Source organism: Stegastes partitus, unplaced genomic scaffold (assembly GCF_000690725.1).
Source record: "Stegastes partitus isolate 25-593 unplaced genomic scaffold, Stegastes_partitus-1.0.2 Scaffold1166, whole genome shotgun sequence".
NCBI lineage: Eukaryota > Metazoa > Chordata > Actinopteri > Pomacentridae > Stegastes > Stegastes partitus.
The window spans coordinates 91,341-112,870 of record NW_007578897.1 but is presented as its reverse complement, the minus strand read 5'-3'; the positions used below and the strand labels follow the sequence as shown (position 1 = coordinate 112,870).

The window sequence follows — 21,530 nt, the reverse complement described above, 5'->3', positions numbered from 1 at the left end:
ACAAACATTTACAGCATTTACCAGTTTCTAGGATCAGGTTACAAGATCTGCTGAATCTGACTTAAATTATGGAGAAATCACACACACATGAAAATGTGAACCCTTCCTGAAGCCTGAGAAACTTTTGTTTGATCAAGGAAAGCAAAATCACGCAAATCCTCTCAACGTAAAGCCGTAAAACACTCGATGCTGAGAAAGAAAAGAAGAAATCTTTTTTCTTGGTCCAGTGATGGGAGGAGGAATTCTGCGGTTTAAAATGTGTATAAAGTTGAAACGCAGAGCTTTTAGGAAAACAAGCCACGTTCTAATGGAAGTTTTGAACCGCGTGTTGGTTTGTATTTGAACTGGTGGAACATTAAGAACACATGACATCACACACACACACACACACGCATGTTTAGCCCGTGTGTGTTTCCCACACGCTCAGCTCGTAACAAGCCACCAGCAACCACGTCTTTAATTTTTCCACTCGTGTTGTTTCCTCCTCAGTGCTGGACTGGCGTTTCCGTGGCAACGCACAGTTTAACCATCATTATTACAGCTCTGTGGTCTGAGCACAGCTGCTTGTAATAAAACACGATGCTCAAGTGTAACGCAGTCTGTGAACAGGGTCATACATGTAGAAACACACACAAACACAGACGTTCCTGTTGATTTATTCACAACCATATTCGAGGGTTTAACTGGACACTGTCAGAAAAAATACTGATATTCAGGAAAAACATCATGAACATTTTCTAAACAGCTATAATTACCATTGTTTTCAGACATCCACGCGAACACAACACAGCACTCCTACAAGTCATTTTGTCCTCCGTGCTCATTTAAAAATATCTTTACAGGAGTGCAGAACTATATTGTGGCCTTTACAAAACTACACTCGCTTTTTTTTTCCTTTTTTCCATCACACATCTTTTCCTACTAATAATTGCACCAACAATTTTACAAATTAATCTGTTGTGGTTGTGAGGCTGTGTGCAAATTAAATTACAACACAAATCGTATTTCTCTATTGGAAAGAACTTTGGGTCTGTTGGTTTAAATGTGTTATATAAATAGTGGTAATTTGACTAATGAACCGTTTAGCCTTCATTTTGCTTGCTCTCTCTGCTGTATGAAGCGCAACTACCTGTTATTTTAATTAACAAATAATCTGTTGGTGATTTTCTGCATCAATGGATTCACTGATTGGTCTGTAAAAGAAAACAGCGATAAGTGTTTCTCAAAGCTCAAAACGATGTCCTCAAGTGTGTTGTTCAGTCCACAACCCAAGGATTGTTCAAACCAATTAACTGATTACAAACATAACTGGCAATTAATTAATTGGCTGACAGCTGTTTTGTTATTGGTCGCTGCTCTATTGTATAATGGAAATTAAAAACAATATTCTCTGATTTCTTTCCTCTTCTATGATAGCTGCCAATATTACACAGTGTTTTATATTAGCTTAAACAACTACAGATATTAGTTTAAAAAACCCCAATATTAGTTTAACCAGCTGCTGTTTTTCAACAACGACTAATGTAAGCCTAAATACCTGTTATTATTAGCTTAAATAGCTGCTGTTATTAGCTTAAACAACCGCTAATCTTAGCCTAAACAACTGCAAACATTAGCTTAAACAGCTGCAAATATCACCTTTAACAGCTGCTAATATTAGCTTAAACAGCTGCATATAAAACCATAACCAGCTGCTAATGTTAGCCTAAACTGCTGCAAATATCACCTTTAATAGCTGTTAATATTAGTTTAAACAGGTGCACATATAACTATAACCAGCTGCTAATATTAACATAAACTGGTGCTAAAAACAGCTGCTTATAATCAGCTTAAACAACGGCTAATATTCGCTTAACCAGATGCTAATTTAACTTAAAGAACTGCAGACATTAGCTTAAATGGTAGCCAACATTAGCTTTAACAGCAAGAGATTAGAATCTGAGCGTTAACATGAATAGCCTGAGCTAATATTTAGTATTTAAATCAACCTTTACCTAAGAATACACATTTTTCATAAAGTGCTATGACTTCATTTGAAAAAAATTCTAACTTTATCCTTTCAACATTGCAGCGAGAGTTCAAAAACTACAATTCTATTCATGAAAATGATCACTTTATTCTTTAAACACCGCAACTAATCTTGAAAAACTACAACTTTACTCTTCAAATATAACCTGAATTAAGACGTAAGACATAATGATGCGTATTCTGTTTCCGATGTTTCAAACCATCACTGTTAATATTCTTCAACACACACTCACACACACAGACATTTGGAGAGAAAACAGCAGATTTATTCAGCCGTCGTGAGACACGAGTTACATAACGAGGAGGAATAAAGTCAATCTGTATTTCTGTTTCTGCAGAGGAGGAAGAAGTTACATAACAAAACCAAACAGCAAATACAAAAAGTCATCCTCAGTCACACAGAAATCACACATTCATGTCACTTTAACACAAAATACATTTCACTGCATATGCTGTGTGAAGACTAATTAAAAAGACACCTTATATTCTGTTTTAAATTTGAGGTTAATTTATGACTTTGAAGGAAAAAAAAACAAACTGCACTATAATTTTTCTCTGCCTGCTGTTGATGTTTCACTCTCATAATGTCAACAGTAGTTTTACAGTTTAGAAAATCAGGTCCCTAAATATCAGGATCCAGCATCGGAAGTAGTGAACGATGATCTCGTCTGGATGAATTAGTGTCTCGAAAATGACGGTATTGTGTGCACAGTTTTACTTTTTCTGCAGAATTTATTTTTAAAAAACGTACATATTCGTTTGTGGATGTTCATTATCTTGTTCACAAAACAGAAGTAGGATTATTATCTAATATCTTGTACAATTCACTACACTGTGCACACAAGATAGCAACTTTCTGGAAAAGGAATATCATCTTCTGGGCTTCAGAACGCTGTAAAATCCAGACTTTAATAATTTAAGTCTAACTTTTCTTTACCTCGTGCGGCCTGAATACTTTTCTCCATTATTTATTACCTGTTCCAGACGATTAAATCAGCAGTATCACTTGTTGTATTTAATTTCAGTTGTGCTTTGTGGCTCCACATTTGGAGGTGGACGGGTGATGGTGACTTCAGCCATGGCTCCGGTTTGATTACCATTGTTTTAGTCTTCGTTTTGTTTTAAGATTCACTTAGACTTTCATTTTCACTCACTGCTTACTTGCACTTTTTATTTCTGTTTAGTAAAGTAGTTAGAAAAAGGTCATGTTTTGGACTGAGATTCACATTTTTCATGTTTACCTCATGTTACATGCTTCTACTTTGTATGATTTAAGGGTGACGTCTTTATCAGTGATACGAACAGATGATACCGGCCCCAGTAGAAACTGAAGGAGGCGACCTACAGCTGACATCTGTGGGGCAAGAGAACACCTGATAACGTCTGAATCAGGTACATTTATATTAATCTGTAAAATAGTAAAAACAGGAGGCAGGTTCAGGGTCACTTCTAGGTTCAGTGTGTTTCTCAGATGCCGCCAGGTCGGCAGATCGTCATTGAAACCGCTGTGAGTTTCGTGATATCTATAAAATATAATTCTTGCTCACAGTTTTCTGGACCACAAACCAGAACCACCACAGCTGAGTGAGCCTGGCTAGAGGTTTTCCTCATTCACTTCAATACACCAACAGTTCAACAACCCCCCAGAGGACGTCAGAGGAACTGCAGCTCAGGACACCTCAGCTGTGAAGGCTGCTGATTGGTCCATATCAGATTAAAGTCTACTTAAAGGTGTGAGCAGGTCAACAGCTTCTGCAAGAAGACTATTAGCTGAAACTGACTTTTTATTCAGTAACTCCTGCAGGTTTGGACAGCAGGACCCACCGAGGCTCAAGGTGCCGAAAGTCACAGAAAAGCTTTGTGATCATTAATCTTACAATAATAATATTCAGAATGAGACAATAATACAAACACAGCTCAACAGAATCTTCCATAAACCACAACAAATAAAGCATAAAAACCATTTGATAATAATAAGAAAGCTTGACGGAACAAATTAAACAACATATTTCATGTTCAGGTCATATGTTCAGGAGACGTTGAAGGGAAAGTGCTCTCCAGTGTTGTCGGACTGTAAGCAGAGACTGGGATGGAAGAGGAAGAGGAAGAGGAAGAGAGAAACTATGGCCGAGATAAACAACTTCAGCAGCCCGCGACTGATCCTGAGAGCAGCTCCGAGTTTCCAAGAATCACTATGAGGCAGATTGAACCGAGAGGTCTGAAGATTTGAAGACATCGACGGCAACCAAACGATGCTCTCAGTCAGCACAAAGTAATTAAAAGGGATTGAAAAGTTCTGGTTCACAGCAGAACGAAAAACGTTTCTGACATTAAAACACATCTGAATGGATGATATTTCTGTGTTGTTTCACCTCATGCTTCCAAGTTTACGACATTTTCTGCACCAAACCTCTGTAGTTTTGCCAATAGAAGTCTGTGACGAGCCAAGTAGAATAGTTTTACAGGGAACGGTAGGAAAGAGGAGGGAGTGTAAAAACTCCCACACTCTGAGGAATCCAGTGAACGCACCACAAGGACCAGCAGTAGCAGCAGCAGCTCAGATTTTCCTTAAACAGACTTTTTGGCTCCATCAGTTTCGGCCGCAGGGAGGAAGTGGCCGGTCGCCACGGCGAGAGGGAACACCGTGACTCAGCGGTTTCCACGGCAACCATTCATCATTCAGATGGATTTCCCCCCAAGGAGCTACTGCTGCGTTCACATACGTCTGCACCTTTTTCTTACATCTGTTTGTACAGTTCTACAATTTCATTTTGCAGATGCTTTCATCCAAAGCGACGCACATCTGAGAGCAGATACAACACAAGAGGATGTCAACGGCTTTGCTTTCATTTGAAACTTTTGTCCATCCATCCATTCGTTTTCTGTCCTGTGGAGGGTTGTGGGGAACTTTTATCCGTTTTGATGTTTGTTTATTCACCTAATTTATCATGTGGAGCAGAAACTAAGCTTTGGAACTGTGACAGAAGTGAAAAAAATCAATCAGTCAACACTGATTTATGGTGAAAATGGATTATTTGCTAATTAGAAGAACCAGAAACAAAAATTAGCAGAAACAAAGTGGACAGTCAAGTTAGTAAGTTAGCTAGCTAGTTAGTGTAGAGAAGCATTTGACACATTTGGACCATTTGGATATAATTGCTGGAAAATACAATTGAACATTTACATAAATAAATAAAGTGTGAAAATTTGTAAATTATTTAGAAAATTGAACAGAGTTTGGTTGGTGGTGGAGCATCAATGTTAAATCCAGGCCCTGGACCGTTTCTTAGAAAGTGCTGGAATAACAAAAAAAACATTTTATCATTTTCTTTCTTTTAATTACAGCTGATATTTTTTTAAAATGTTACCACAAACTCACTTTTTTTTTCTTCTAACGAGACTCAAAAACTGATTTCATTTTTATAGGAATATATTAAAAGTATTTTTTATCTGTGAGTCCATTAAACAACTCCACCCACATGTCAACCAAAACATCCTAAAGTTTGAGAACGTTTGAATCAGGAGCAGATGAATTAAAACAGCAGAAAAACATCTGTCTTAAAAAACACTCACAATAAAAAGCAGGAAAACACTTGATCAAACACCAGATGCAGCATGAAATGTTTTAAACAAAAGTATCTCCACGTGTCACTTCAGGAACAGAAATGTGTCGGCTGAAGACCCGTTTAGGGCCCGCCGACCGCAGTTTGAACAGTCGAGTGACGGGAGGAATAATTCTGCAGCAAAAAAGACGCGTCTAAAGTGGAAACAAAGAACTTTTACAGAACTGGGTTGTTTTCTAATGGGACTTTTGAACTGTGTGTCCTCTCAGAGTTCAGTGGAGCGACGTCTATATTTAAACTGGGAGTATTAAACACACACACACTCACACACACACACAGTCCAGTGTAGCAGGGATTCATGGGACTTTCCCATCTCCTAAAACAAGAGTCTTTCATCATTCAGCACCAGCAGTGGGGCTGGCCACACTGAGGCATCCTGGGAAATAAAGTTCGATGATGTCATCACTGTGGCCATGTGATCCCTGAACAAATGCAAAGGCTGGAAAAACAGCAAGAAAAAAAAAAGTGTAATAATCCTTTAAAAGCTGAGCGTTGAGCAGAATGAAGTAACCTGGGGAATGAAGTCCAGGTAGGAAACACTCCAGTCCGGAAAATGTCCCAATGAATCCTGGGAAATGTAGTCATTTTAAAAAAAAAAAATCTGTGAGGGATTTAACACTTTTGATCCTAAAATTACAGACATTCTGTCGTTTATTGGGAATCATGACTAGAAAAGGATGCTGGGAAATGGAGTCCATTGATGCCATTTGCCTGTTTATTGTAATACTGACGGGGGGAAACCACGACCAAGTCTGCCTTCTAATAGTAAACAGCATGTCTAATTATCCGAACCAAATTCTTTCTTTCATAGTGAGTTCGATAATAAAAGTGTTTAATGTGGTAAAATGCGACAGTAGGTAAAGCTCAGAGGCATGCTGGGAGATTCGGTCCTTGTCTTTGTGGGGTTTTTTGATTTTTTTTTACAGGATCAGATCCAGAGCTGGTGGTTTGTTGGATGTAAAAAAACACCTCAGCAGGGCAGGATTCTCCGTCTGGTTGGATGGTTTTTAACAGCAGGCGCTGATTTTCAGTCTTGGCTAATAAACAATAAAAATAAAATGAAAAGTCGATGTACGAAAGCGGACAGCTGGGCGGCCACATTTCACGAAAACTGAATTTCCACAGTGAAATCTGGCTTTTTCCAGGCCAGGACAGCGCCCCCTGCAGGTGGTTCGCTCAAGGTCACTTCAGCAGGGCAGGAGGTGCCGTCGAGGCCTCCGGCTGGCGGTCGGATGGTGGAGGAGAGGCTCAGAGGTTCAGAGGGAGGAGGAGGAGGTCAGTCAGCTGGTCTGGGTTCATTTCATACACTCCTGTAAATAACAGACGCACAAGAGGATGTCAAACACGAAACATCTAAAAAAGGATCCTGAGTTCAGTTCGTGCCCCGTACAGGCTGCAGAGGTCTGACTGCTTTAAGTGCATAGCATGCATACAGCTAAACATGCTGAGAGGGTTCATCCTCTGGAGATGAGCTCAGGAAGTTGATCAGTGCAAGTTTAGTAAAATCTCCCCACATGGAAAAAAAACATCACAGATCTTCTGTATGAGTTTCTGCAGGATTAATGTAATATATCGCAAATACACTTGTAATCTATACATCTTTGCCATGTATTTTATTGCTTTACTTTCATTCCTCGTCAGCCAACCAATCATATCGTAGACGAGGCCGAAGGAAAAATGGAGGAAAAGCCTCGAACATGTAGTGAAACCAAGCGTCTAACATGTAAGAGTATCTAACAAAGCCAGATATTTTCCTAAACGTAACCACGTAAGTCTGATGCTTAAACCAAACCAGAACGCAATGGAAAGGACAGAAAACAAAGCATAAGTCTGACGGTTTCCATCCAACTCTGGTCTTCTGGATGAAGGTTCAGCCTCAGGTTTAGGCCTCCATCCTCACAAATTTATGGCTCTTTCAAACTGGCCAACTTCACTACAACATCACAATTACATTTTATTATTATGTTCCTTTCAAAGCATCACTGAATGTGCAGTTCAGCTGTACAGGAACTTTGTTGAGACTGAGTTGCATTGAAAAACAAGTCCACCGACCGACTGTGCAGCAGCTTATTATAACGCACAGTTAAAAACAAGTGAGGATGACGCAGTTGTGAAGTCACCGAGGCATAGAGGGGATGTTTGGGCAGATGGATGGGCCAATAAAACATTAGTCTATAACACTGCCAGTTGTCTTGTCAGAGTTTCTTCTTTTAAACTGCCTCCTCACAAAGTTACATCTACAGAAGCAGCTAGAATAAACAGGGTTGTTTTTAGTCTGACGGTTCTAATCGAAACTGTGTATGCAACATACTTTGTGAAACCTTATTTATAGCCTTTTCTTCTACTGATTATGTAAAAAAAAACAAAAACTCTACAGCGTTTGAAGGATCTAAACATCGCAGAGAAAAAGTCAAACAAAAAAAAGTCTTTTATTTCAGCTGTGTTGACTCTTTATAACAAGACACTATTGTAATCAATTAAACACGAGTTAAAGATGATTAAATTAGGCGACATGAAGGCAGCTGAACCACTTAAAACCATGGGAGTTCCACTAGAGCCTAACTGATCTTTAATTAAAACTAACAACATGTTTGTTGTGTATAAACTTAAACACAGCATTTGTTCATCAGAAGAGAGTCTGTGTTTTCTATATCTGCAACACTGAGAAGAAAGTAGGCTGATGTGTTGAAATGAAGCGTTAGTGGAAACAGAAACACTGATGGCAGGAGGTGTTTGTGTGTTTGTTTGTTTACCAGCTATAACAGGCTGTTCCTGCCGTTCATGTTTGGGCCTTTAGACCTCATCTGCTCCTGCACCGACCCCGACTGAGAATAAAGGAAACAAGGTTTTATTAGTACATTCAGAGCTGGTCAGAGGCATCAGGAGGAAAAAAGCAATAAAAAGAAGAAGAAAATCAATTAGGATAAAAACAAACAAACAAAAAAACCCCACCTACAATTACATTAAATGACATAAAACAAAACAAAATTGCTAATTTTAGGTTCAAATTGCCTCAAATGCAACAAATGAAAGAACACAAACAAAAGCAAACTCGATAAATAAAAATGTACTTGTCTAAATTAACATCTTTCAAACATATGTCACTTTATTTTATAGATATTCCCAAAATTTTAGATGTAATTTCTTTTTTTATTTAAGAAAATTCACTATTCTGCTATTTTTAAATTTTAAATCCATGAAATGTACATGTTACAGTGGAAATTGTACAGCTAATAATTCTTTATATAAATGTTATAAATTCTTTACTTCATGTTAAATTTGCTCAACTTAACATTTTAGTAAACAGACAAAAGTTACAAGTTCTTAGTTAATTATTTTTTTTAATTGAAATGGTCAAATTATTAAAATACAAAAACTATTTATATAAAAAAAACTTTTATTTGGAAAAGGGTTTATATTAAATGAATAATACTACATATTAAATTATTTTATTAAATCAAAATATAATAAATTAGGTCAGTTTCTGATAAAATTTACATTCTCAGAGGAATCAAGGGAAGGAAGCATCAGGAAGCGAGGAGGGGTGTGTTTGACCTCTGACCTCATCAGAGAGAACGACCAATCAGCACAGCGATGACGTCACCAGACGCCATCACTCGACTCCGGCTGCCGATGTCCTGTTACGTAAGTGCAACCTTTACAATTTGATGTAATTTTAGTTTAGCTATTTAGTTTTTATATCTATTTTGTTGTACATATTTGTATGTATTTCAATTCATTATCTACTTTTTTTCCCTCCCATATTACTGGAATTTTATTCTCAGGTAATTTGACTCAGAGTTAATTTTCAGAGGCGAGCCGTGAGACAGAAAAGCTAAAATGGGAGCAGGAAGGATGCAGCGCGACGGGACACTTCCTGACACACACACACACACACACACACACACACACACACACACATGAAGACAGTGTCTCTCTGTCCTCATGTTGGACTGAAGCCAGATCTGCTCCCAAAATGCTTTTTTTTTGAAAATTTGGGGAAAAGCCTTAACGTACAGTCACATAACGCACTGACAACAGGTAACCAGACATGTAAAGAGACAGACAGGTAAAGAGGCAGGTAAACAGACAGACAGGTAAACAGACAGACAGGTAAAGAGGCAGGTAAACAGACAGACAGGTAAAGAGGCAGGTAAACAGATAGGTAAACAAGTAAACAGGTGTGAGGTCTGACCGGTTGCAGGCCTTCTGCCATCTCTCCAGAGCCGATGTGCGTGAGGTGGATGAAGTTGGTCGGCTCTCCGATCATGCTGCGATCAATCTTCCTCCTCTTCTTCTTCTACACACATGCAGACGCACAAACACACACACAGTCGTGACATTAATAAGGTGGCTGATGTTTCTCCACATGTCCACAAACTCACATCATCTGTGCGAATCTGTTATAAAAACAAAAAACGTGACGCAACACAAAGAAAGGCAAACCACGCAAAGAAGCTGCCGGGCCCTCCAAAATAAAACCATATGAGCAACACGCACCTTAATTTGAAGTGTTTAACACAGGACAGACTACGTGGGTCTTTTGCGTCTCTTTGTAGTTGTTTTGTGTATCTACCTTGTATTTTTTGTCTCTTTCTGGTCAATTTGTGTTTTTTTTCTTGTGTTTTGTGCATCTTTGTGGTTGATTTGTGTATCTTACATGTATTTTGAGTCTCTTTGAGGTTGTTTTGTGTCTTTTTTTGTTCATATTGTGTATTTTTGTGGGGGTTTTTTGTTTCTCGCTTGGATTTTGTCTCACTTTCTGGTCGTTTGGTATCCATTTGGGGTTGTTTTGCATCATCCTGTGGTCATTTTGGGTCTCTTTTTCGATCATTTTGTGTGTCTTAATTGAATTTGTGTTTTCATTTTGTGCTTTTGTTTGTGGTCAGAACTGAAGAAACCTCTGAGATGAGAGATAAAATATGATTAAAAACAAAAAGTCCACTTGTGAACTTAAATTTGGAGGGTTTAACGTAGATAAAACTGTGAGCGTGTTTATTGCGTGAAAACAACATTTGACAGGTGAAATGAGGTTTTAATTTCAGCCTCCCCACGGTGCTGCTCGCTGTGCTGCGTTCAGGGACACTCTGAGCTCTGGCAACCAGCCACTGAACGCCTCATTAAAATCCCATTCTGCTCCCAGAGTCCAGTTAATCCCGCTGTGAGGAAACACATCTCAGCCACAATCACAACCATTTAGATGTGATTTAAGAGGCTTATGCTCCTCAGGATTATTCTTATGTAACGCAGCAGAACTGAAGCGACGGGTTGGACTCGACCAGAACAAGAGGTCAGGTCTGCGAGATCACAAGAAATCCAGAGTTTGAGAAAAAGACAAGCTGATGTTCCTCGAATGAGCTCAGAGGTTTAATAGTTAAACTGGAAAGTAGAGAGATGGAAAACTCCTCATAAATGTGTTAAGTTTTTAATATTAGTTTTTTATTTTTAACTTTTTAATATTTAATTTTACTCTTGTATTTATTGTTTTACGTAACATATTTAATAAATATTCTTTTATTTAATGTCGCTTTTTAGGATTTACAAAAATGTTTTACTGTTAATACTTTTTACATTTTTTAAATTTGGTTGACTGCATTTTTACTTTAATTTAATTACAGTTTTCTTTTTTATTTATGTTATAATCAAACTTTTACATTTGTTATTTTTTTAATTATATTTTTTGTAGCTTTTCATTTTTTAATTTCAATTTAATTTATTAATTTATTAATTTTATTTAAATAAAAATATTTTCTTTTCTCTCTCTCTTTTTTTTTTAAACTTTTGGTTTTTTTCCCCCCCAGAAAGTGGTTTATTTATTTTTTTGACATTTATTGAGTCAAACAAAAGTATTGTCATTTGTCCTTTTTTTCAGTTTTCTTTTTCTAAATTTAATTTACTGCCCCATTTATTTGGGGCTTGTTGAGTCACATATCAAATGCTGACCATCTGTACATTCTCTAGTGTTTCTTTTCATCTTTACTAATCATTCAGGATCTACAGTGACACAGTGTTCGGTGCTAATTAAGAGGGAACTGCAGTAAGTGTTGGCTGCTACAAAGTCCAGTGATACTTGTGTTTTCAGGAGAAAAAAAACTGTCAATGAGGTATTGGAGAAGTGAAAACAGTAGTTAAACTGAGCAGAGATTCCTAGAAAGAAACAGAAACTGTTAAATCAGGCAGAACTGAGTGACTCGTTGAACTTGTTGGCCTCTCTGCAGCCGTCCTCTCCCTCTTAAATTTGCAGTTTTTCCTCTGCAGGCTGGTTCAGGAACATCATGTGAATATTTTCTGGCTGACAGCTGAAACCTGGATCAGACTTGTCCACTAACACACGAGCACGTTGGCATGGACCAGCTGGGAGTGAATCATCGCTCGGCCTGCAGGCCGCCGCCTCCTCCGCAGGGACAGCTGTCGTCATGGCAACCGCAGTGAATAAACAGCACTGGCTGACTAACTGGGAGAATCTCTTTATTTCACCAGGATGTTGAAACAGCTTTAATATGCTCATATGGCCCCGCCTCCAGCATTCTGCACCTGAACAATCAACCAGGTGAAGGAGGCCACCAAACAGATTCACACCAGATCACCGGATTTACACCATATCCTGTCGTTTTGTGTCTCTTTGTGGTAGTTCTGTGTTTCCTTCCTGTATTTTGTGTCTCTTTGTGGTTGCTGTGTGGGTTTTTCTTCTTGTGTTTTGTGGCTGTTTGTGATCAGCTTTATGTTTGAAGTTGTGAGTCGTCATTCCTCAGCCTTTTATTGTGAAATTCCTGCCTGTTCATTCTCCTTGATGCAGATGACTCACTGATTACATGATGATGATCATGAAGATGATGATGATGGTGGTGGTGGTGGTGGTGATTGAGAGCAGAGCCGCTGTTTATCACGTCAACACAGACGTTGCCAGGACAGTTTTTATTCTGCTGTTTGTTCAGCGAGCAGCAGCCTCGGTGTTACGTAACCCAACTGGTCTCGGTTTGTCCTGTTACAGAGCTGCTTTAAAGTCTGACATCATCGTCACCATCATGTTTGGGCTCTGAACAGACACGTCCAGCTCAGTCTGGGAGTCTCTGAAAACTTACTATGTTCATGATGATGAATTCTCCTGAAGGTTTATAGGTGTGACGACAAAAAGTGACATGCAAACAGTCACTGACAATGAAAAGCTTGAGGTCACCTGAGGTTGGACCGTGGAGGAGCCCAAAGGCCTCAGGGGGTCCAGGAGCTGTTTGAACTTTGATGTCAAGCTGAGAAAGTTTCAGTTGTAACTTCATACGAACAACATGTCGTCACAGTGTCCACACCCTGAAATGTTACCGTTGGTGAGACGTCTGTTGTAGCAATGCTTCACACACTGGCTGACGTTGGTGGTTTACACTAAAGTCATGACTAATGTTATTTGTTTGGACTAATGTAGTGACTAACATCTTGTTGAGGCTAACATACTGGCTAGAGTTACCTATTTGGGCAAACAAATAGCTAATGTTACTTTTCTAGGCTGACGCTGTGAATAATGGTACTTGTTTGGAATAATATAGCGACCAACATTATCTTGTTTAGGCTGACGTAGTGGCTAATGTTACTTTTTTTAATCAAAAGTATTGACTAATGTTACTTGTCTGAACAAACGTATGGGCTAATGTCTCCTGTTTGGGCTAACGTAGTGGCTAATGTCACTTGTTTGGGCTAACATAGTGGCTAATGTTACCTTTTTGGGTTGACGTAGTAGCTAAGGTCACTTGTTTGGAATAACGTAGTGGTGAATATTGTTTGGACCAATGTTGTTTGGGGCAGCATGGTGGCTAACGTTACTTGTTTAAGCTATAACAGTGACTAATATTACCTGTTCAGGCTTTTGTAGTAGCTAATGTTAACTGTTTGGCTAGGCAGTGGCTAATATTACTTGTTTAGGCTAACGCAACTGCTAATATTACTTATTTGGGGTAACACAGTCGCTAATGTTACTTATTTAGGCTATTGTAGGGACTAATGTAACATGTTTTGGCTAACATACTGGCATGTTACCTTTTTGGGCTAACGTGTTATTTGATTAGGCTAACATACTGGCTCATGCTACTTGTTTGGGTGAATGTGGTGGCTAATTTTACTTGTTTGGACCAACATAGTGACTAATGTTAGTTGTTTAGACTAAAGTTGCAACCAACACGATTTTGTTTGGACGAACATAGTGACTAAAGTTCCTTGTTTAGACTAATGCAGTGGCTATTGTTAATTGTTTTTAGCTTTTGTTGTATCAGGTAGCTGGGCACTTTAATAGAAATGCGATACCACCAATGCAGTGTTTTTAATACATGAAAGCTCTGTCCCAATTTTTTGTATAGAAGAGTTGATGTTGAAATTTCTTTTTTGGTGGTATGGCTGTGGTATCGAAAACTATAGAATTTTAATGGTGTTGGTACCGACTACCACATTTCTGGTACGGTGACACCTCCACCAAGCAGGGGTCCATCCATGCATATATCCGTCAAGCTTCACGGAGGGGCTCAGTTCAACTTCCTGAGTGAAGTCACATCTGGCATGGCTGTGTGTCTGAGTGTTTATTAAAGGTGTATTGTTGCAGCGCTACAATGGAACAAACAGAAACCTCTAAAAATACAGCAGAGGAAGGAGGGAGGCTCTCTGGAGAGAAACGCTGTGCGGTACAGCTTCCTGACATCAACGCCAACACGCTGCATGTCTTCAACGCACACCTGGAAAAGAAGCTCGCTGCTTCAACGTGTAGCGTGTTGCTGTTTGTAAGTTTTGTATTTCATGAGAAATGAAGTGTAAAAAAGAGAACTGAGAGGTCAGAGGTGAGGCGAAAGGGAAATTCTGTCATATGTTTGTTGTGTGTTTGTTTGTGTGTCTTACCGGCGGCGGTTTGGCCACCACACAGCAGCCCATCTTGTGCCAGAAGTCGCTCATGCCGATGCTCCGCCTGTCCAGCGGCCGGCTGCCACTCTCTGCTGCCGCCCTGCAGGCCGGAGGAGGAAGCGCAGCCTGAGGATAATCCTGGGGCATTCAGACCAGAAACTGCACCGACACTCAGTGGACTAATATCCCCAAGTATACCCCACCTCAGACTAAAGACTTCAAAAAAGTTCCGGGATATGAAATCAGGCGATTTACTGGATCCTCAAGAGGCGAAGAAGAACGAGATGTATTTCCTTAAAATCTGTTTCAAAAATCCAAAGCTTGTGTTTTAAATCCAAATTCAGAGCTGCATCTTCCGCTTGAACCTGTGGAGACACAAAAGGAACCAATTACAAACACATTTTTACGATTTCCTTTGATTGATTTAATCTAATTTTACAGATTTTCTAAGTTAAATTGGTTCATTTCATTTCAGTTTTCTGTGATTTTTCATATCTTCCTCATCTTTTCTTTGCTCTCTTAAAAGGTTCAACTTACGGCCTCGTTTTCCCTAAAAGTTAGTTACCTCTGCAAAAAGAGTTCAATTAGTTTTGAATTTTCTCTCAGTCTGCAGTAGAGTTGCAATGGATGTAGTGCCACCATTTTTCCACTATATGTAACACCTGTTCAACATATTGATTTGTTTTTGTGTTTTTCAACTTTTGTTAAATCAAAGAAGCCAAAGAAATTCAATTTTTGTTTTCCTTTTTTTTAGGCTTAACTGTGTCTTACTGCAAAAAACATTTTTGAGTGTTTCTGCTTATTGCCTCTGTTGTGCTGTTTTCACAGAGGTTTTTATTGAAGGATTTCTTTTAGTATTTATATTGGGAAGATACTGTTTGGGGCTCAGAGGGGTAAGAAAAGGGTGTAAGCGCTCTGATTGTAGCTTCTTAAATGTGAATATTATCTGGTTTCTTTCCTCCTTTCTCATAGTAAACTAAAAATCTTTGTGTTGTAGACAAGAAAAGACAACTGTAATATTGGGAAACACTGATCGACATTTTTCACCATATTTTTTGACATGTTATACCAAACACCACATAGATAAATCAAGAAAATAGTCAGCAGTTGCGGAGTTCATCTGCCGTTTGTTTCTCTGAACAAGAAGGAAGTTCAAAGATGAGTTGTTGTCTTGAGAAACCTGCCGCTGCTTGTGTAAGTTCTTTTGCAATCGGGCTGAGAGTTGTTCTTTGATTTGTGATTATCTCTTTCTTAATAATAAAGTGCTTGCTTATCTATTTTTGAGTGACATGTTGAACAGATACTACGATCAGACGGCCTGAACAGAAACCACAAATAAAGAAAAGTCGTCCAGCAAACACAGAAACAGCAGAGAGTCTGCTAACATGAGCTACCAAATTAGACTGAAACCAGTAAAACTCCTGAGTGTGTAGAATGAAAAACACTGTAATGGAATAACTGATCACGTTTTTTAGACTCTCTAGCAGCTCCACGTTCTCTAAAATCATCCAAAATGTCCTCACAAGGAGAGCAAACCAGCCGCACACTGTGGCACTGAGCTGCATGGGAACCAGACCCTCGGAGACGTCAACACGGCGAACACATTAGGCATGACTAAACACTGGGTGTGGTCCAAACACAGCACAGGAAGGCACACACACACACACACACACACACACACACTCAGGGCAGTGACCATGAAGTGAAGTGTGTGTTTCTGGGTGTTTTTCTCTTGTTGTTTTCAGAAGAAACACATTGAACTCCAGCTGTTAATTAAACCTGTATGTATTTAACACACACACACACACACACACACACCTGACCTTTGACCCCTCAGGTGAGATGTGTGCAGACTAATGACTGATTGCAGCAATAAAACGCAGTCGAAAGGTCGTTTACAGACTGAAGTCTGGTTGAACAGAAACTCTGGTTCTTACTTTCCTGCTCTGCTGGAGATTTATTATCTAACAGAACTCCTCAGTGCAGCCGCCTGGTTTCACAATACTTAACAACTCGTACCATGACATACAAACGTGCATTTATTTATTAATCTGCAGGGAAATTTCCAGCTTTCTTGTTTTGCTTTCCAGTAAAACGAGTAAAACATTGTCTGGTTCTGTGTGAAAGTACTGACTAGTCCTGAGGTGCACATGTGGGGTTTGGAACGTTAATAAGACATTTAAAAATACAAAACAACCCGTACGAACTTCTAACACATGTGCACCTGGGCGCGTCACTTGAGAAACAGCAGAAATCCACATGTGCATTTAAATGCACCACATGTGAAAAGTCTGAAAACCGACATGGCATATGTGAAGCAGTTGACATACACATGTGCCCCTGAATGCATCACATGTGAAATGTTTGAAAACCACATGTGCACTAGAACACATCACATTTTAAACAGCAGACCTGAATGCAGGAAGAGTAAAAGAACAACAAAAATACACTGTGCACCTGAACGCGTCACATGCGAAACACTTGGAAACCCAGCATGCACCTGAATACATCACAGGTGAACTGTTCAAAAACCACACGAGAGTTAAAACATCTAAATGAATTACCACAACAGAGCAAAAAAGAAAAACACACACGTGCACCTGAATGCATCACATTTGAAACAGCTAAAAACCACCTGTGCACCTGAACTTGTCAAATTTGAAACAGCAAAAAAAAACACACGTGCACCTGAGCACGAAACATTTGAAACCGAAAAAAAAAACAACATATGTGCATCTGAATGCATCGTCAGTGAAAGAGCAAGAAAACAACACGTGCACCTGAACGTGTCTCATGTGAAACACCTAAAAACCAAGTGTGCACCTGAATATATCACGGGTGAAACAATTGAACACACCTGCACCTGAATGCATCACATGTGAACCTTTAGAGCCACCATCTTGTGTCATATGAGTTGGTCACATGTAAATTCTGTTGGAAATCTGTCGCATGTTTCTGCAGATTTGGATCTTCAGCTGTCATCAGGACGGTTCTTGTGGGTGGAACCTGATTTTCGAGCATCTCCTGCAGCTCATGACGTTCATCCCCACGTGAAATTTAAATGCTGCTGCGACAGAGAAAGTGGAGATCCGAGTGTCAGGAGGCGTCTGGTGGCCCCTGATCAGGGTTAAACTGTGTTTCTATCCTCGCTGTGTTCGGGTCCTGCAGGAGAAACGTCTGGAGTCTGTCCAACACATTTCAGCACATGATAAGGAAAGAATGTGGAGGCCAGAAACATGTAGCCTCATGCTTCACATGCACACAGATCACCAGAGAGGAATTCAGCCCGAGGCCACGACTTCCAGACGTACGCTTCACCCGAAGGAGGCCCAGCAACAACTTCCTGTTTGTGGACGCTTCACAGTTTGTGTTTAATCCTGAGTGAGCAGTGGGTAAACTTTGGGGTTTGAGACATAAATCCACAGAAAAGCAGCTTGAAGGCTGTTAAAACCATCCCTGTATCAGCCGCTTTAGAGTCTTTATTAAATCTAGACCGTGTTCACACTGAAGCCTGAACTCAAGTCTTTATGGAGAGAAACGTCACATTCAGCCTGACAGATCTGTGATGTTCGGAAACTCTGAGATGTGCAGCAGAATTTAAAACCTGGAGAGAATCCAGGAGCCAGATGTATAAAACTCAGTGTTCACAGAAACACACACATGGAGATGTTTATGAAGTCAGTGCTTCTCCTTCTTCTTCTTCTGTTTTATTAATTTAAATCACTTTTCAGATGAACGCCAGCTGTTCATTAAATCTGCATGTATTTAACTACACTTCATCATAACTGCATGAAAACGGGTTCTGCTCGACTGCACTGTACACTGAAGAAGAAGAAGAAGACAAGAATTTTGTAGAATATTTGTCTATCCTCTGGTGGTCCAGACCACCTCCCTTGTGTCTGCAGGTGGTACAGTCAACCAACCTGTCTGTCTACAGGTGGTATGGTCCACCTCCTGTTTGACCTCATGTGGTACAGTTCACCCCCTGTCTGTCCTTAGGTGTTGCTGTCTGCTCCCCATCTGTTCTAAGATGGTATGGTACAGTCCACCAACATGTCTGCCTTAGGTTGTATGGTCCACCCCACATGCGTCTGTAAATGGTACGGTCTTCCATCTCTTCTGAGGCAGCAGAGTCCACCCCTCATGTGTCCACAGGTGGTGTGGTCCACCAACCATCAGTCCTCAGGTGGTACGGTCCACTCCCATGAGTCTGTAGGTGGAATGATCCCCTGTCAGACATGTACCTCAGGGGGTACGGTTCATCCTCCGTGAATCTGCATAACAACCCTGTCTGTCCTCGGATGGTGTGGTCCACCCCCTGCGTGTCTGTAGGTGGTTCGGTCCGTCTGCTGTTGGTTTACTTTAGGAAGTGAAACTGAGCGTCCGTTTGTGGAGGAAAATGAAGGTGTGAGGAAGTTCAGCAGGGACGGAGTGGAAGATCGAAACTCAGTCAACCAGACAGCTTTTCTATTGTTCTATCTGATCATTAACTGATAAATAAACAGAAACAGAAAATAACTAAACAAAAGAAGGTCAGAGAGCAGCAGCAGCATTTGACTTCTATCATCATCATCATCATCATCACCACCGACCTCCTGATCTGACATCAGCTGAGGGTTCATCAGCCTGAGGGCAGAATCAGCTGAAACACCACTAAACAACAACAACAACAACAACAGACTGCTTGTGAGCCTGCAGGTCACATGATCACGCTTTAATCAGCAGACAAACCTTTATTTAAACACGTCTGCCCAACAGTCTGGCCTGAGATGGTTTCACATTGATCCCGCTTCCTCTCAGTGGCTTCAGCTTCTGCACTGATCAGCACCAATCGTCCACATCAACAGACATGAGGGGAGTAAAATATTAGGAACACAGTCCAGTCCACATCACTACCTCGCACTGTGACCGCAACAACACAATCAACACCTTTACGTCTACAAAGACTAAAACTGAAAACCTAGAAGCTTCTTAAATGTCAACTTAATGGCAGAGCTGTTGTTGGATTTGATTGTTAGATTAATAAAGTGGCTGGTGGGTGTGTTTTTCCTTTACCGGCTTCTTGTCACACTCCATTTCACACTTTTTGTTTTTTTACTTTTCCTTCAAAAATACAGTTGAATTTTTAAAAATAAAAAACATGACGGAGGAAATACATGGATTATAAAAACAACATGTGGGCGACTTGTTACTTAAGTTAGCAGGCGTTTGATAAAAACAGTTGAAATTCTTAGATAACAGACAGACTGAACACTTGTATTTTCTGTAGTTCTTTTTTTTTTTTTCTTTTTTTGTCCACTTCCTCCTTTCTAAACTCAGACGCTTGCTTCCTGCTGCTGCTTATCTCAGAGCGTCAGCAGCTCATGATAAGAATAAAACAGGGGCCTCGTCTATTAAAGAACAAGTTCGGAGCTCCAGAGGGCCCAAATTGAAGAGGAAGCCCTGACAGGATGCATTTCATGTGTTTTCACTGGACGCTGGAGTCACTAAATATGATTCACTGTGCTGTTTGTCTCTCAGGATGAATGATTTTCTTCAATATTTCAAGTTTTTTTTCTAATTTCTGCTTCTTCTTCTTTTAACGTTAACTTCTGCTGATCCCAAAGTTCAAATTTGAAAACGTATCCGATTGATAGAAACTGATTAGATTCATGTGCAGGAAACATGACAGAAAACTGGTAAATTCTGAATGAACTCTGGTGCTATTTCATTACAGACTAGATCTGGTGAACATGAGTTCTTGTGACTGTAAATGATGATGTAAACTCATTGCATTTTGCTTTTAAAGAAACTAAACAGCACATTAGCAGACTTTAAATCATGCAGTGCTGCTAAATGTAAATTAAAAATGTCTAAAAAAAAAAAAAAAACTACTTTAGAAGAAATGGATAAATAATGCAGCAAGTGAAGGAATGTAAGTGTGAGTGGAAGCAGTCAGATTGGTAGAGAGACTATTAGCTGCGGTGTGTGAGCAGAGAGAGAGAGAGAGCGCGAGCTGCTACACAATGGGCTCTTTTCATTCAGACGTTTAGAGGAAAAACTGGTTAACGGTCGACTCTCCTGTTTTAACACAACGAGCAGCTTTCAGGTCGTCGCTCGGAAAATAAAAATCACACCTTCAACTTTTCCATCAGTGCAACACCTCAGAGAGCAGCGAAAAAACACGAGACAACTCGACCGGTTCGATATAAAAACTGAGAAAATTTACAATAACACGAGCCTCTCATTTGTGATATCCTGCGTCTTTTGTTATCTCTCATCGTTCCCAGAAACTTCACTCCTAAATTCATTTATCAGCAGTTTGCTTTGTATCTGTGCTGCACCACTGTCTGAAATCACATCAACTCTTACAAGTTGCTTCCAACTATTACCACATCTGCAATTCAAATAAATGTTGTGGAAACCTCCCACCAACTATTTAAAACAGGCAAGCATCATTAAACACACATGACAAATGTAAACTAACCCGAAACTAACAAGCTGTAATCTGGTGATGATTTGAAAATTGCCAACCAGCTACTATTATGCGTCCTGTATTGTTAGTTTGTCATGCAAACAGTCTGAGGTCAGAGTCCAGCAGCCACATGCTGCTGCGAACGAGTCCGTCAACTTGCTCAGATGCTGCTCTGAATCCCTTCCTGTTAATCTGATCGTCTGCAGCAAACACGCCCTGAACGCTGAACATGCTCTGGGCCAAATGAAGGTCGTCTGGCGTCTGAATAGCTGTTAAAGATGTTCAGGTCTCCAGAAGAATCCAAACACATGAGCAGAGCTGAGTCCCAGAAACCCCTGAGTCAGTTAGAAAGTCCCGAAAACATCTGCAGCGTTTTAACTGAGTGAACTTGTTGGAGGATGAGATCAGCGGTGCGTGGAGTTCTCACAGAGGTGCAGACCGATGACACATATCTGCAGCTGGACCTGAAACCAGAATCCAGTCGAGCGATGGCTTCACCTGCAGATCAGCGCCAATGAGTCAGAGCTGCCGTGCGAACAGAAACAGTCCAG

At 40.0% G+C, this 21,530-nt stretch overlaps 1 protein-coding gene across 1 annotated transcript in view; it reads right to left on the bottom strand.

Moving 5' to 3' along the window:
- Positions 1 to 5,440: 5,440 nt before the first annotated feature.
- Positions 5,441 to 21,530, bottom strand: part of cdc42se1 (CDC42 small effector 1) — a 20,507-nt gene continuing 4,417 nt past the window's right edge. The window contains exons 2-5 of the mRNA XM_008296922.1: positions 14,523 to 14,890; positions 9,847 to 9,951; positions 8,405 to 8,476; positions 5,441 to 6,961 (exon numbers count right to left, since the gene is read on the bottom strand). Coding sequence (XP_008295144.1) covers positions 8,408 to 8,476; positions 9,847 to 9,951; positions 14,523 to 14,672 — 324 coding nt within the window. The 5' untranslated portion in view covers positions 14,673 to 14,890 and the 3' untranslated portion in view covers positions 5,441 to 6,961; positions 8,405 to 8,407. The remainder of the gene's footprint in view (positions 6,962 to 8,404; positions 8,477 to 9,846; positions 9,952 to 14,522; positions 14,891 to 21,530) is intronic.